We start from the raw sequence: 17,700 nt of genomic DNA, 5'->3' as shown, positions 1-17,700 counted from the left end.
TCCAACTCCTGTAGGTTACAGGTTTTAGCTGCTTGTGTAGCCAAGGGGAAATAAACAAAACAAAACACACACCCCCACCACCCCATTCCCACACAGGCTGATGTGTGCTTCTCCATGTGCTGACTTTCCAAAGAGCAAGTTCCTTGAAAAGTCCTTGCAAAGCAAGAGGAACCCATTTTCACATAGCAGTAGTGGGCTGGGAGGCATAATTATATCACCCAACTCAGAGAAAGAGCAAAGAGAGGTTTTGGGAGACAAGACAATGTTTGCACAGATGAGGGATAAAGCTGGAGCATTAAGCCAATGCTTGAGTAAGAAGGTATCATTAGTGGCTTCAGCCACCTTCCTCAGTGATTTTGGGATGGAAGCTCCTAAGCAAGGAAACAAAACCCCAGTCAGTCAACCATTTTGGAAACTCTCCCCAAAAGAAAAGTTCTCCAGAGATGAGCTCTGCTATTTCTCAGAAGTGTCATGGCAACCCAGATCTGAAGGAAGAAGACTGCACAAGACACCAGTGCATCAGGACAGAGACCCATTTTGGCAGCTTGAAATACACATCAGGCTCTTCATGCAGTCCAGCAAAACAAACTTAAGGAAGGACAAGAGAGCTATCTAAATTCCTTGTCTGAAGCCCTAAGCATGGGGGAGTGAGCTATAATCTGCATCTGAACACAGCCCTGACTGCCTCTCCAGGTCAGGATACTTCTTGCAGAGCAAGGCAAAAGCAAACAGTGCTCCTGCTCAAGGCATGGCCATAGTGCAGCTACAGGGAGTGCTGGCTGGCCACATGCTAACCCAGTGTCTGACATGCAGGAAAAAGGAGTTCAGGCATGGCCAAGCCATTTCTCCACAGCTCCAAACCCATCACATTCCAGCCGCAATATGCCAGAGACAGTGAACCCTGCCCATTGCTGCAGCACCACACAGACACAGCAGATCTCTTTCTAGGCACAGGCTGCGAGTCCACACAACGTTGCACAGAGCCTAAGGCCATCCCTAGCATGTGTGTCTACCTGCCAAGTGTGGACAAGCTGTAGGAGGCCTTCCTGGTAGCCAGCCAGGGAACACAGGTGAACAGCAGCACCAGGAGTCACCAGGGACTTGACAAAGGCATGAAGGCACAGCAGTAAGAAGAACATCCCTCTGATGAGCAAATGTAGAGTGGAAGAGCCCTGTCTACATCAAAGGCAGAGGACAGGCATTTGTGCATCTTGCATTTCTTTAATTTGCTTCCCTGTTGAGGACTTGATGAAGATCAGCACATGACCAGGAATGCCTCGCTTGCAAAAGCACTTTTGGCAAAGTCACAGCAGGATTTGGTTTGAGAAAAGGGGAGGAACAAAAAAAGCAGTCTGCTGGTTTTAAGCACTACCCAGGTAGTATTACTACCCCCTCTCTACACAGGACAGAGCATTTGGAATATATGCCCCTTTCCTCTGGTAGGATTTTAGAGCTACTGTGTTCACACTGTCCACCTTACTCAACCCAAATCAGTTCCCCTCAGCTCCCCAGGAAGGAATCCAGCCCACAAGACAACGAAAAAGATCCAAGTAACAGTTGCTACACTCCAATGACAACAGATCCCAGTCATACACAGTCTGCACCTTCAAAATTCACATTAGTTACACATGCAAACCAATAATACAGCTGCATGTGCATCTCAGGGGTCGTCTTACAAAAAAACTAAAGCCACAGAGGTCAGTATAAGAAACATCAGTGGGATAATATGAGAACCTCAGCAGGATAACCTCTATTGCCAGCGTCACCACTTCAGCTGCTCCTGAGTCATGTAACTGTTCTGTGCTGCCACAGGCCTTGAGAAAGAGGCATTTCAAGTGTGCAATTAAAGGCAGGCGAAGGAGCTCTGCAAGCTGCAGTTGCAAGATGTTCATGCTACCTTCAGTTCCTACAGAAAAACGAGGATAGGAGTAGCTGGCAAGGGGCATTTGACTGGGAAGCTGCATTCTGGGGTCCAGGTAGCCAGCCTGGTAACTGAGTCTCTGCACTGTCTTTGATCAATGAATTACAGAACATCCTTCCACCGGCAGTCCTCAGGGAGGGTACAAAGAAGTAGCAAACAGCAGATTTGCTCCGGGCCAGAAAGCAAGCTCATCTCACAGCACCAAGATGAGTAGAGTTTTTCTGTTTTAAGAAAGAAAAAAAAATGTAATAAAAACCCCCTACAGTTCTCTGAAAGCAGCTAATCAAATTATTAAAGCGCTTAAAAGTTTAATGAAGAAATCAAAGCTATTAAGCAAACATTCAGCTTGATGTCTCTTTCCCTTCTTACCCACCCTTCCTCAATGCATTCAAAACCTCTTTTTTGCTGTGCTATAACATGTTTGAACAGGTACTGAGATACAAACAAGTCTTGGCCCCATCTCATACAGAATGGATTGGTTGCAGATGTTCTCCTGCAAGCTACATCTTGCCTCCTGCAAGAGCATTCATCTCCAAAACACATCATTTCACCTACTTTGCCTGAAGCCAAAACTCAAAGGTTATTTAATTTTTAATATTTTTTCTTTATTAACTCTAACATACCTACAGCTGTGCAAGCAAAACCCCGTCTGGTTTTTCAAGGCACAAAGAGGCAAGCGACTAAGTTTAGATAAAAGTAACCAAGCTAGGGCAGTCATCTTTCTGTTCACCTCTGCAGGAGCCAACAGCAATGTCAGGGATGCAATAAAACAAAAAACTGCTATATTTCAGAGAAGCCTGACATATTTCACTATCTTCCTAGGACAAGTCAGACATGAGCTCATACAGTGGCAGGTGAGTCAGTGACGAGTCAGACAAGAGTTCCTTAATTAAGCTTTAGGGGCAGATGATCCCTTGAAGGTGTAATCAGATTGGTATGGCCAGTGGAAAAAGGAAAAAAAAACCCAAACAACAAAATAACAAACCAACATTAAAAAAAGCCGAATGAACTGCTACACTCTTGCTCGGCCATGCCAGGCAGGCTGGAGGCAGTAAGCTGCCCAGAGCCAGAGAGCCCCCAGCACACAGAAATGCCTGGTCATCCTGCACCACCCCACTCTGGCAGTCAGCACCTGCCTGCACGCTCAGCTCTGCTCCTCCCGGGAGCAGAGAAATGCTGACTTCCCCAGCGAGCAGGTTACACTGGGGTCACACTGCAGACACAGTGCCACCCGGGGGGTCCAGGGTAAGGTGCACCCCAGGAGATGGACTTTCAGAGGCAAGGGGGTGGTTGGCAACAGCTCAGACCTGTGTGGTGGAGAGGGAAGCGGTCGCAAGTGAGTCATTCCCAACCACTAACCAACAGAGTCAATCCTGGACAGGTGATTTATCAACACTTAAAATGCTACCAAGCCATCTCACTTCAGAGGAAGATCTCATAAGTTTATGTTTTGGAAGCTTCCCTGAAATAAGCTGCACAACACGCATCAGAATATCAGTGCATTGAAACAAAATAGCCTCATTAAACAGATTGGGATCAGCAGAGTGACTAACAGCATCAGAGAGGTTTTGTGCTCTCGACATCAAGGCGTGCAGCATGGAAATGGTTTTCTTCCAGCACGTGTCCCTGCAAAATCATCCTGGAACTTGTCTTGCCCATGTAGCTGTTCTTCCTGTTGGCCAGGGACCATGCTGCAGTGCTCCCTCTGAATGCCAGCAGCACCAGAGCAACCCAGTTCTCCCCATCTTTATCTTGCACAGATCAGTCTGCTGAAAAACAAGCCCAGAAAGACAGACTCCAACCTCTGCAGTCCCTTTGAGAGGCATGGCAAAGGAAATGGGCAAAAATGACTCATCAGAGAAGTCAGCACACAAAGGGAATGCCAAATAAAGGTCAAATTTATGAATTCCTTACAGAAACTGATTGTAAAGCAATCAGTCCACATGCTTTGTCTTTGTCAAACCTTACATAACTAATGGTAACTCTTCTGAAGATGTTCCTAGGGGCCTCACCACTTCCTTTTAAGTGCCAATACTGTAAGAGGTTTTAGTACAATGTCTAGAAATGCACAGGCTCTTTTCTGTTAAAGTCCACTTTGCTCATACATCTACAAGAACTCACCAAGGATGGGTCAAAAAAAAAGAAAATGACTAAGAATGAGTTGTACGAGAGGTTTGCAGGAGAAGAGATGGGAGACAAGGAAATCATTGCAAAACCAGCCACCACCCTGTTGATTAATGAAGAGGGATCATTCAGTGCTCAGACACTGGACAAACATCTCATGGGAACACTTTTTCTCTCCCACCCATGGCAATGCTGATGCTCAAATGCAGACAGAGCGGGAGCTCTGCCCGCCCCGCTGCCGGCTCTGCAAACACCCTTCAGGTTGGGCACCAAGCCCAGTGGCACCGTTCCCATCCCTTCCTCATGGGAATCTCTTCTAGCCCTGCATTTTAAGGGGGGGTCCAAGGAGCTCTGGATGCAGGTTTAATAGCAAGCCTGGGCTCACTCTGCTCCCATTGCAAGGTCAGAAGCCAGTCAGGTCCCTGCCACAGTTCACACACTTGAGCTAATAAGACCCGACAAGTGGCAGGGTGAGTTCATCAGGGCTTGGCACCACAGCTAATACAGCAGCTGGTACAGCACTGTGCTCTGCCTATGTAACAGGAAGAGGCTATCCTTATTCCCACAGCCCCCAGATGGCTGCTGGGTCAGTAATTTTCACACCTGGTAGGACCAATGCTAGTAAAGCTCGAGATCTCAAACGGGGGAAGCAATAACCCAGGAGGCACTTGGGCTTCAAGTTTTAGCCTGGAGATACATTTCGGTTGCCTCAAAAGTTAGTTTGTAGAAAGACTCTAATGTCCTGTAACTAATTCAAAATAAGAGGCCTGAAAGCCAAGGCTACTGATAAGGTACACACAGCAAACAGCAGTGTCCAGACATCCCCCTCAGGCATTGCACATGAGGGGTCCAAGCATTTTACAACACAGGATCTTTGTGACACGGTTCCAGATTTGAGGGTAAGTATGTAGAAAGGGGGAAGAGAGGGAGCAGAGGCAGAGGGAATAACTTGCACAATGTTACCCAGATTACATCTAAATCACAGTGCAGCAGCAGCTCCGAGGCTGGGCTGGGAGCCAAATCTGCTGCTCCCGAGCAGGGCATCTCCAGGCAGGGTGGCTTCTCTCCCCAGGAGGAGAGTGTGGTGCACCCCAGGGCACAAAACATGCAGGGAGGAAAGCCCCAAGGCAGTATAGCCATCATGGCTAATGGGGAAAACAACAGAGCCACAAAATTTAGACCCAAGTCCTGTCTCATGCATTTAGGAAAGCCAGGTCAGCCTTTAAGTGCTGTTTTCCTGTGTTTCCTATAGCACATTTTTCAACTTTCCATAAAGCTGAATTTAGATGAATTTCAGCAGCTTACGGGTATCAGCAGATCATAAAACACTCCTTCTTATCAAACAAGTAATATTTTACTCTCCTCAAAAAGCCCCACTCTCATAGAATACATCTTAAAAAACCCCCCCAAAATGAGGAAGAAGTAGTACTCTCCTTCTGCGGCTCCACCAACTTTTGTTCCAATGTTTAAGTGTTATCTTTAACAACTGGAAATGGTAAAGTTTGTATCAATACTCAGGTCTATTTGCAAGAGGATCTAAGCTCTTACTAGGGTAGCTATCCTGCTGTGTTTACAATAACAAATCTGACACACCTGCACACAGCAAAACCTCATGAAAAGACTTCCATTGCATAATAAAGTTCATGCTCTTTCTATACAGAAGGCATCCCCTACCCAGGATACTTCTTTTTAAAACAAAGTAGGAATTTCTTCACACTACATGGTCTGCCAAGCACTGGAGCTAAGCCCTCAGCACACGGAGCACCACCAATGCAACACACAGAATTATGCTGCCTCAGCACACTGCCAAAGCACTGTGTGCTCTGTATCGAGTTGGCAGGGACATAATATCTATGACAAATGTGATATTTCAGCTGACCTAAAGAAAGGAACGATCATCTCCAAGGGCAGTCTTTGTCTACAAAGTGAGCAATAGCTCTTGCACCAGCCCACCTGAAATACTTTACCCAAAAATAACATATTAAAACAGCCACTTAAATAGTTTTAGCACGACCTTTTTTTGTTGTAGGGTTGAAATAGCTTGTAACAGTGCTCAGTTGATGCATTTTAACTTAAACAGATCAATGCTACGGGGGAAATCGTCAGCTATTAGGAAACCCTTCTTGCCCTGGAGCCGCTGCCTCCCTTTTGGGATAGTGTGCCGTGACCTTTGGAAAGGTAAGGAGGCAACTCTGCTGATGCCTCTTTGAGCTCTGAGGATTGCTTTACATGCTTTAGCACTTGTGAAATCCAGGAGAGCTCAGCAGCTTTTACAAGCCAGCCCAGAGGCAGTCCCCATGCTGAATACTACAATAAACCTGAAGCATCAAAAAAGAAAAAAAAAAAAAAAAAAAGAAATATAAAGGGGGGAAAAAATCCACTCCAAAAAACTACTGTTTCAGAAACTTTGGCACTTCGGGCGCTTTGGTTTCCCTTCTCTAAAATGGCGACTCCACTCCTGATTTGCCTACCAAGCAAAGGTGTTTGCTGATTAGGGAAGTAATGTTTGTGCAGCACTTTGAAGATTTAAAGTACTACATTAATCCTACACGCTGTTCTTAGTAGAAGCCAATTTTTAGCTCAGAGGAGGGAAAAAAAAAAAAAGCTGATTTAAATAGTGACCCTCCCCTACTTAAAGATGTTCACTCATCTCCCAACATCAGCTATTCTTATCTGTAAATGTTTTTTTAACCCTTCCTTCTCATAGTTCTCAGAAACCACAAGTCTCATTCAACTTTTATTTGAAAAATGGCTTCTTTCCAGGCTGTGGCTGTTTCTTGTAAAGTTAATTCCTTTGGTAATACTGCTGGAGGCACATTGGTATGTTTGGTGTGTGTATGTACACATATATATTTTCCCCCTTTTCACACGGTGTTGTTTTTATATATGTGTAGTGAAAGATACCTAATCCAGGATTATGATTCTCTTTATTCCTTTCTCATGAAAGTAGGTGGGGCTTTTTTTGTGCAAGTTGCATTGATGAAAATTATATTTAATTAACACTTTTTCCTCTCCATATAGGCAAAAAAAAATAAAAATCTCTTTAGGAACCAAAAAAAGTTTCTTGCACTTACTTTTTTCCCCTCTGAATTTTCCTTTAAAAATAGCTAAAACCTTATAATAAATTTTCTGGAAAAAAAATTGTGATGCCAATACACCTAGAAACTGCTTGTACAAATCAGCAGAGGGATTTTCTGCCCCTGTGGGGGACACAACCCCTCCCCATCGTTTCTCCATCCTCCTATGTTCTAATGTCTCATGGTTTTTCACTTTCAGATCAGGGACACTTGTAATGAGCTCTAACTCATCTCCTGTTACAGTGGGAGAGAATCAGCCACAAACATTGCAACTAAGAGGCTAAATCCTAGCTGAGAGAAAAGGACATTCATGACATCTGATGCCTCCTTTCTCTCAGCAGGTCAGGCATGCTGGGTGCCCCACACCGACTGTGCTGTTTGAGAGAACATACTCAAAGTAGGAAACCCAAATTTTCAGTTCCCAGTGCTGCTAGATACCAATTCATAGAGTAATAAAATAACTTCCCTTCTCATCCTTCCTGGGCATCACCAGATGTGTAGGGTACAGACTGTCCCTCACAGAGCAGTCTTGCACCACAGTGCAGCTCTGTCATCACGGAGGGCACTGGTCTATTAGAGAGCATATTGCAAAACTCCAGTTCATACAGGGAGGCAATACTGCCTTGGTAGGACTTACAAAACAATCAGGGACACAAAAATGAAAAAGAAGAAAAGCAAGACAGCTCACATCACAAGACATTTTCCAGAAACTACTACACAGATCTGTACAGCTGCTTGTAAGGAGTAACAGAAGAAGGTAACAAGTAATAACACCAAAATATACATGACAAAGATATTACGGGGAAAAAGCACAATTACATTCTAAAGGGAACCTAATGCACTCAGATCTCATTTCACTCAAGCATAAAAACCCAAACAGAAGCCAGCAGGCCCCTCCTGGCTGGTTCTCACAGCTGAACTGGTTCTTCTCAGCTTTGTGAGCTTGAAAACACCTCCCTGCCGTGAGAAAGGCACTTCCTTCAAAGACAACAAGCCCGGCTCCTCTCTTTCCAGGTAGATGACCTAGGACAAGTTACATATGCCTCAACAGTCTTGCTGTAAGGCCCTGTAATGTCACACTGAGGGAAACACACCTCAGAAGCTCTTCAAGCAGGAAAACAGGATCACCACCTCTTCCTGCACAAGAGCGACGGTGGCAATTGAGACGTGCCCTGCCTCCCCACCTGCCCTGTGCCAAGAGCCCACACACGCTGGAAACAGCCTCTTGAGACAGGCACAGCTGCTGAGAGCTAAAGGAAGCCAAATCTGAACCACTTCTCACCTGAGACAAATGCCCAAATACAGCAGCGCTCCTGCTCCTGATTCGCCGGGATGGGTGAGGAGCCAAGCCCTCAGCTCACACCATTGCATCAGCTCTCACAGCCTGCAGTGTCTGCATCCAAAGGCTGCAATCCCATCTCCTTCTCCACTGCCTTCTCCTTGAAGATTGCCTCTCTCCCTTTGGATTACAGCATCTTTTCCCTTTCTCACTCCTGCTGTAACAAGTGGGGGTTTATCACCAGTGAAATTAACTTTGCTGGACAACCAGCTGGGCTGAAGAGAAAGCCTACATTTCTTATCAGAGTGGCCAGCAGGTGACCAATTTGAGTGCTCATGGAGGTCTGTAAACCCACTGCACAAATGAGCTTCTTACAAAGACCCTTCTCACCTGCCCTGTACAAACAGCCAAATCCTATATTTTTGCTGACTAAGAGCCCCTGAGGACAAGAAAATCCAAAAGCCTATAACAAGGCCACTTCCACTCCCTTTTCTCCTGACAGCTTTAAATGCAATGTTAAAGGGTGAAACTGAAAAGCTCAAATTGCACTGACCAACACAGCACCAAGGCTAAGATTTTGCAGGAACACTTGGCACAGCCCCACCTCTATGTTCATCAGGAGAGTCACCAGCCTTTAGAAAAAGTCTTCATGTGAGATACTAAGAGATTATCAGTAGTCAGGACATATTGGACATTACCAGTGTTACTGAAATGATGCACTATTTGAACAAATTATTTAAGAGAACACTCAACACATAATTAGGAACTGCTGAGTCAAGGCAATGTACACACCTAATTGCCCCTTCACCGCTTCACTGTGCTTGTGCACAGTCCTCTAGTTCATTTTATAGAGACTGGCAAAAAATTTCCCAATTTTACTAGGTGGATAAGGACACAGAATGTATTTAAAATAAAAATGCAATGAGCCAATCTGAAATAAAACTACTGAGATAGACCAGCCAAGGAATCTGTTCTCTCAACCACAGAAACCTGTTATTGCTCGTGTGGACTAATTTAAGTGCATTCCTTTCAGCTTCCTTAAAAAGCAGCTTTTCGAAATCCATCAAGCCCAATTGGCACAATCCATTTACTTGCTTTCATGCATGCTGCAGAGATTATTATCCAGTTTTGCTAGCAAAGAAAAGTTTGGAATCTGAGCATTTTCTGATGGTTGTAGGTACAGCTGAGTTTACAGAGAACAGGAAAACCAGTGAGCCTGCCTGGAACAGGGATTGCAGCTTTGGAGAGCTCCATGTTTCATAATAAACCCTACAAGGACCAACCTAGCTCAGCTCCAACCTACTGCAGGCCATGAGAATAAACTGCTAAACTCAGGTATTGCCAACACCTGAATTATGCAAGTCTTGCAGGGTTGGGTGTCTTTCTTCAGCTGAATCAAAAATTTGCAAATAAATTTCAGTTTTCATTTAAAAACTTAAAGCAATTTCTGCCTTCTCGTGACTACCAAGAAAAGTTTTAAAATATTTAGCAGATGCACCCTGAAGGCTCAGAAACCTGGGGAAGAGTTAGAAGAACCTGTTTGTCTTTTAAAAAGAGTCTCATGACTTATAAGGTGGTATCTTGCTTTTGGGGATGGGCGGATCAGATTCATTTTTTGATAGCTTGCATTTGGCAGTAATGTTAACTTTTACTTACCCTGACATACAATTTTAATTTTTACTTTCCTACTGCAATCATGTTTTTCCCCATGTAGCAGGTTCTGCTAGTGACAGGTGATTGCCAAATATTTTTTTAGAGGGAAAAGGGAGTGCAGTTGTTTATTTATTTATTTGCACTCAGAGTGGGTGGGGAAGGTCTGCACACAACTTCCACGAACAAAAAAATGTGAGGTGACAAACTTTTGAAACGCCTTGCTTTCTTCTGCTGCAGAAACAGGAGGAGACACTGCAATGCATGGGCATATGAGAATTCTCCCACAATAAATGACATACTATTCTGCTTAAGTTCTTACTTAACCCAGTTCAGAGGGCTTCTCATTCAACCTCAACAACCTACTCTTCATCTCAGCATTACAAACAATAACTGCTTTTTCCTTTGCAGCATGGTTTTCAAAAAGGTTTTATTGTATGAGTATGCACAAGAGAAACTTTGTCCAATTTAGACTATAAAGGCTTTTGTTTTTAAACACTTCAGTAGAGTTTCAATTGTTAAAGATTTTCCTTCTGAAAAGACTGATTAACTTGCTTATATTCTTACTTGCATTCTGAGGTCATTAATTAAAAAAAATAATCAAGGATGCTTATGAAGTCCTCTGCAATCCAATCTCAATTTGTCATCATTAATTAGATCAACATTGCATACAAATGAAGAGCTAACCTGATTAGACAGCACGTTTTACTGGAATTCCTACTTAAGGTCATGAAGGGCTTCAGAGAAAAAATTTGTAATATTTTCACAGTGAACTGCTCGTACATACGGAATCACCTTCTCACCTAGCATCAGCCAGTGCTTCTCTTTGTAATTTTGGTCTCTTTTTTTCCCCCTTTAATTAGGAACCCATCACAAACCTGAGCAGAGAAGCTGTTACACTCCTCTCCCTTCCAGCCTACACTGTACAAATACTGCTGATTTTGTAAGGGGTGTCCACTGTCTAGGGACAATAAACCTCCCTCACAGAAAGAGTTCGCAGAATTTAGAGAGGAAAAAACAAAACAAATAAGTTTTAGGAGAAAAAGTTATTCCAGGCCAGGGATATTTTCAGACACATGGCATTTAGGTACTCAGCAAGTACTCTCTCTCTCCTTTCCCCCACCTCCAACAAAAGTAACCTTGGGATCCACACATGATTCCAATTATTGCCTCCAAAGCACACAAATTGGGATCTAAATGCACCAAGTGGCTTAGAAATCTGAAGCATCTTCACAGGTCTCTAATCATTCCATGAAAGCAGCTCTTCCTTTTTGGAGAACTAACCCATTCCTCTTACCAAGCCCACAACCTTCATTCCCATGACCTGATCTGACATGACTCAGCCCAGAAGCTCGGAGGAGCCCTGGTGAAGTGAGCTGTCACACAGGACAGCAGATCCCCTGCCAGTCACCACTGAGCCTTCCCAGCAGGGCAAGGTGGGTCAGTCTGGCTCATCCACTCCCAAACAGGGGAAAGTGTGGTACAGTGGATTTCCTTACAATACTGTTACCCTGGAGAACTGCAAGAGGGGAGTAAAAAAAAAAAAAAAGAACTCAGAAACGAGGCTTTCAAGTTTTGGACTCTTAGTAAGGGTGGGGCCATCAAGTAATTAAACTTTTAATAGGTCACTTCAGTGGAAGAAACTCTTCCAGTTGGGTAAGTTCCTAATCCATCATTAAAAAAAAGATGACAGGCATTAATCAAAGTGTATGAAGTCACATGGAGGGGGGGGATGAGCAACTCCAAGAACTTGCTCCTGCTGGGAGGATGGGGCAATCACTCCTCCTTTCATCAACATTTCATGCGTGTTTCCACACTTCTCAGGACGACAGTGGGAAGGAGAGCCTTCACGTCCTTCCCCACCCACCCCACTGATAAAGCTGTCGAACACATATTACCAACTGCTCAAGAGCTCATGTGAAATGAGTTGGTGGATTAATTAGCAGAAGGGCAGAGCTCTGAAGATGGAAAGATGCTCTGCTGTGAAAGGCATATTGATTGAAGGTCCCCAGCCACCACCACAGGACTGTCATAATTCACTGCCAACATACAGCACAGTGCCAGCTCCTGCACGAGCAGCTAAATCTGGGTCACTTGGCTCAGAGCAGGGACACCTGGACCACACTGCCTCCCTCCTGATCACAGAGCTGTTCAGGAGCCCATTTCTTTAGTAAAATACGTAGATTTATACCCAGACAGACTGCAACATATATAGGAAACACACCTTCATCTGTTGGCAGTGTGGTCTACATCAAGGCAAAGGTAAAGGAGGGGAGGCTAAACGTGTCTTGCCTCAGGCTGCACACATTTGATGACTACAGTCACCAAATACTAATTTTATTTATTTTTAAAGTCAGCATGTAATCTGATCTTTGACCACTACCCACATCCACACTAAAACTCAGCCTTCACTGCTATCCCAGAAATCCACTACCACTAAGGTGAAATATCTCAAGCGCTTGCTTAACTCTAAGCTTGCTAGTAGCTCTCTCTCCATCTCTGCTGGAACAGCCTACTACATACGTTCAAGTCTCATTTCAAAAGACTGCTTTTCATAGTTGAAAGAGCAGCATCAAACACTCTGGTTCCTTGTAGCTGCATTAGATAATTCTTTGTACCATATGTATCAAAAGAGAACGTCTTTTCATAGCTCCTTCAAAGGACCCTCTCCAGAGCAGCTTGCAAAAATCCAAGCCAGCACTTTTTTGCCCTGAGAAATGCAAAATAGAACTGACCCACAGTTTCCTCACCTAAAGGGAAGTGAAAATAAATATTGTGTATAGTGCCATAGGAGAAACATGGATGCAGCAGGGCATCACTCCTCATGCAGATGAGTAAAAAATACAATTTCAACCTCAACCTTAAAAATACCTCACCATTTATACATAAACAAATGAAAAATTCGGTTGTGACTAGACCTATCACATTTTAACCTAATTTAACACAATTTTCTGAACTAAGTTCTTAATATCAGTTCTAGACAAATTTTACCAGAAAAGGCTTTTAAAACATATAGGATGCAAACTTACAGTGATCTATTGTTATGTGGCATCTTTTTCCAGAGTGGAGTGCAAGGGCTCTGCTGCATTGTTGGCAGCAGTGGCTGGGAGTTTCTTTTTTAGTTGCATTTGCAGCTAGACTGTATTTAAATCTGAGATTAAAGTAGTTCCTCCAATTAAAAAGGAAAATAGAAAAAAGAAAAGCACATGCTATTTTAATGCTCTTAGCTTTTGGTAAAAAGTTGATCTTTTTGCTTAAAAAAAATAAAATCAAGTCCTTGCTTTTATTTGGGTAGCGTGGGGTAGGACATTATTTGCTGCACCTACTCCAAGTGCCTGCAGGAGACGAAGGCAAATATTGAACATCTTGAAGGCAGCAATACTCTCCACTGTAAACATCTCTGCTCTTAGAGCCCTAAACCACAACAGCTGGACTTACAGCTCCTGCAGTGCTGTGTCCTGGGCTACGAAGTCTCTACAGCTTGAACAATCAAGCCAGCACCACCAAAAATCAAGAGCTGGGCTTCAGGTTTCAAGCTTCCACATTTTTTTAATAAGAAAGGTAATATTCTGACAGCAAGATCAAAGTGTTGAACAAAACAAACCAAAACAACAAATCAACAACAAAAACCCCACAATAAAACAACCCCTCCCTCTTAAAAGAAACCCGACACAGGGCTAACCCAAGCTGGTGACAGTGGGGTTCCCACACCAGCTGCAAGAGGAAGACACAGAAAAAGAGAAAGCCTCACACTGCATGGGTCTGAGCAAGGAGCACCACTTCCATCCTGCTGGCATGGCCCCGAATGCTGAACCTCACACAAACCTACGGATGCTGAAGAAAGCCAAGGGAAGTACTGAAGCAATGCTAATGCCCATCCCAGGTTTTACTCCAGCATACCTGCTAGACCCAAAAGGTCTTTAGGTAACCAAGTTTTTTGCAAGGCATTTTATTCACCTGGGATCTAATGATATTATTGAGGGTTAAATTCCCACCACACCCTCCCAGAGCAACCAAGATAAATCTCTCCCTTCTGTGTGACACGTCGTACTCTGTAGAGGACTTGGGTCACTTTGTTCTTGCATAAGCCTTGATATGTATTGTATGAATAGTGTCACTAAGGGCATGGGGACTGAAGCCAGTGAGGAGCAAAGTGCTGCTGTGTCCTTACCGTCCATGTTGCTGACTTTGCTGTGCTGGACTGTTGAAATGATACATCAAAGCTGTGAGGTCCTGGGTAGTCTGTGTTGGAAGGGATGGCTGGGGAGGGCGAGAGAGCGTCAAAAGTCGAGCTGGGCTGGGCATAAGGAGAGGGGGCCGTGACGCTGTTCTGTGCATGCTCCGTGTTGTAAGGGCTGGTGGAGGAAGAGCCATTCTGGATCTGCTGGTCCATGCTGTTCAGGAGCCCCAGGTTCGTGTACTGCGGCTGGAGGCAAAGAGAGGCACAGGAGTGTTAGAGAAGCAGCATTAGGACAGGCTGGCTAGACAAGGCATTGCCTTCACAAGACAGGGTACACAGCATAATCTCAGCACCACCGTACATGTGTACAAGACTTGCAAGGGATATCCCCCTCTTTACATCGGTGACTGAAACAGAAAGAAGTAAAGCTGCTCACAGTCACACAGTGGATCAACAGCAGAGCTGGGAAAAGAGCCTGCACACAACCAGAAGGTGATTCGCACGGCAGCAAGCCATCACAAGGAGACAGGCTTGCTATGTCTAGCAACACCCAGACAGATCTTTTCGGAGGTACTGCTACAACCTGATAAAAATCAGCAGCTTCATTACAGTGGAACTGGCTCTAACTTGCACAAGGCTACATCATCTCCAACAGTCTCGTGTTCTACATAAACACTATTCCTCTTCCTGTGGATCTGATTCCGCTACACAGTGACAATGGGGAGAAAGGTGGAACTCAGTATGACAGAAGGGGATAAATTCCTAGGCGACGTGGAAAAAAGCAAATGCAAAATTTTCATGTTCATTTAGTAGAGGAGTTGGCAAACATGCAAACATCTGGAGGAAAACTTTGGTTTAAACACACAGAGAGCGATTCTTCACAAAGTCCACAAATAAACATGGAATTTTTTGCCACAAAATGTTGCAATACTAAAAGACTACTGATGTTCAAAAAAGCAGGAGACAAGTTCTGCTGGAGAAAAATCCATCAATACAAGTGTATCTACACTACAGAATTCTAAAATTCTGAACTACAAACAGTTGGAAGCTGGAAGAGTATCACGGAGAAAGTTACACAACTACCACGCATTTTTAATCCTCCAGAGGACATGGCATTGGCCACAGTGACAGGGCAGCAGGCAAGCAGTACATGGGGTTCAGTCAGGTACACAGTCTCATCCTTGTTGTGTCCCAAGGGCACTAACTGCACCCAGCTTAGGGCAAGCAGCATCCAAAAGGTTTGTGGTACCCATTCCCAACAGCTCTGGGCTCAACCAGGAACACGCAGCAATAAGGACACCTGGTTCTGTTAGCTGCTGACACAGCAGAGGGGACCCAGGCTCCTCTGCTTGTCCAAGGGTCCAAACAGCTCATGGCCCTCAACATCTTAAAGCTTCAATCGTACCCAGAACCATCAAGCTCACCTATTTTCGAGTATTTCAGCCAGTCTGCTCATGACTTCCCTATCTTTCCAACAGTTGCTCCTTTTCCAGACAACTTCTTATCAGCCAAAAAGCAAAGGTTCACTGAATCAGCACCAACCACAAGGAGGCCCATAACAAAAAGCTTTCCCAATACTAGGAATCCCAGCAGCCTTACTGAAGCTTTGAGCAGCACACCACTCCTCTAAGGACCTGAAGAGGAATGGCACAAGCTGTATGGTGAGCTCTCCTAGGACTTTAGACAAGCCATTTAACATCCAGCTTTACCAGTCATTTCAGCCACAGAGGAAAACAGGGTGGTCCCTTTGCAGGGATGAAGGGTCCTCCCTACACCTAAAGACTCTACACTCTCAGCTGTTCTTCCAGAAGGGGAGGAATTACAGAAATTTAAACCTCCCATTGTAGCTCTTCCTTAGGTTTCTGTTTCACTGGAAGAGGCTGGTATTTTCTGGGGTTTTCATTAAACACTGAAGGTGAGGCTGATCGTCTGGGATCTTCAGCGAGGCACTTGAGACCTTCCAGAGATGGATCAGCTTGCAACTAAGAGCTGGGCTTTGAAGGGGAAGGTCTGGTGGGGAACAGCACGGGGGACTTTATTTTGGAAGCTGGGATGGGCTGTACAGAGAAGGGAGGGCTGTCTCCCTCCCTTGCTCTGTCAGCAACACACTGTGTCCTTGGGCAAGGCACCTCACCTCCCCCTCCACCCTCAGCCTACTGCAGGCAGCAAGGTCTGCAGGGCAGGGATTGCTCCTCACCATGTAAAAGCACTGCACTTAATGGGCCTCTGCTTTGTCTGAGGCCTGTAGGCAGCAGAGTAATAAAAGCAATTACACACTGAGTCCTAATCCTGGGTGAACCAGTGACTCTCCGTCTTGCCTCAGGTTACTCATTTGCCCTCCCTGCCTCAGTTTCTCCCTCTGTGTCAGTGTGGATGTTATAGATGAACAGCACCCCTGTCAGATGGGAAAGCTAATATCTGCGATTGGACTCATTGCATGCTAGAGAGTTGACAAGGGAATGAGTGATCCAGACTTGTTCTCCTTCTCCAAAAGGAGATTGCAGCTTTGGCAACACAGATGACAGTTATGTCTCATCTCCTGCAGGCTATTCAGTCGACCAAGACCTATTTAACGGACTTTTGGTACATGTTTTCCCTTGAGGCTAGTTCTGTACAGAAAGAGCCAAAATGCTGATGTACTGTACCAGGAACAGTTTTTTACCTGCTCAGTAATTCTGCATTTAATCAAAAACCAACCCTCTCTGCCCTCCTACCCCAGAATACCTCAGTAAGACCTGAAGACTTCTCAAAAATGCAGAAGCATCACTCAGTTGTTTCATTTCTCATGGAGATTACCATCAGACACACTCCCTAACCAGCAAATGATGAAAAGACAGCTGTGATGAAAACAGTCTCCTAAACCAGCTCAGACATACAGACAGCAAAACAATAGTGTTTCAGCTTTCCCTTAAAAACTATTCCCTCTAATCCGGGCAACTTAAGCTGATGGAGAAAGATGACCAAACAGGCAGTCAGCATTGACAAGACAGCACAGTCTGGAAACGCTGAAGGTGCTGCCTGGACATCAATTAAACAAAAATAATAAAATAAGTGCTTCATTAAAATGTAAGATATCCTTACGAGAATCAAAGATCCTTTTCATTCCTTTCAGTCCAGAGACCATCTGTCTAAATGTTATCAGCAGAGCAGCCATTCCACTGCATTTATACACTGACATGCCACAGCCGAATGCCGTGTCCCCATTTGCTCTTTAAATAACTATTAATCTCCTTGCACTTATCCTCACGCTGACACAAGCAGCTGTTGGACTCCCCTTCTCTTGCTTTGTGTCCTACCAGCCTTTCACCTTCTCTAGCCCCTTGTTCCCCTCCCCAGGCAGGTGCTCCATCCCGGTGACAAAGCCAGCCGCTGGTCTGCACACACACAGCACTAAACCCTGTCTCGCAGCTATGCCCCAAGGCAGGTGGGAGAGTTGTTTGTGCTCAAGGGGTCAACATCTCAACTGCTT

At 44.7% G+C, this 17,700-nt stretch overlaps 1 protein-coding gene across 2 annotated transcripts in view; it reads right to left on the bottom strand.

Annotated features, from left to right (window-relative positions):
- TP63 (tumor protein p63) overlaps positions 1–17,700 on the bottom strand; it is a 103,556-nt gene that overhangs the window by 35,076 nt on the left and 50,780 nt on the right. For both annotated transcript variants that reach the window (XM_032698176.1, XM_032698177.1), the window contains exon 4: positions 14,223–14,477. In XM_032698176.1, coding sequence (XP_032554067.1) covers positions 14,223–14,477 — 255 coding nt within the window. The remainder of the gene's footprint in view (positions 1–14,222; positions 14,478–17,700) is intronic.

Source organism: Chiroxiphia lanceolata, chromosome 10 (genome assembly GCF_009829145.1).
Source record: "Chiroxiphia lanceolata isolate bChiLan1 chromosome 10, bChiLan1.pri, whole genome shotgun sequence".
In the NCBI taxonomy this organism is placed as follows: Eukaryota; Metazoa; Chordata; class Aves; order Passeriformes; family Pipridae; genus Chiroxiphia; species Chiroxiphia lanceolata.
This window is presented reverse-complemented; position numbering and strand designations above follow the sequence as displayed.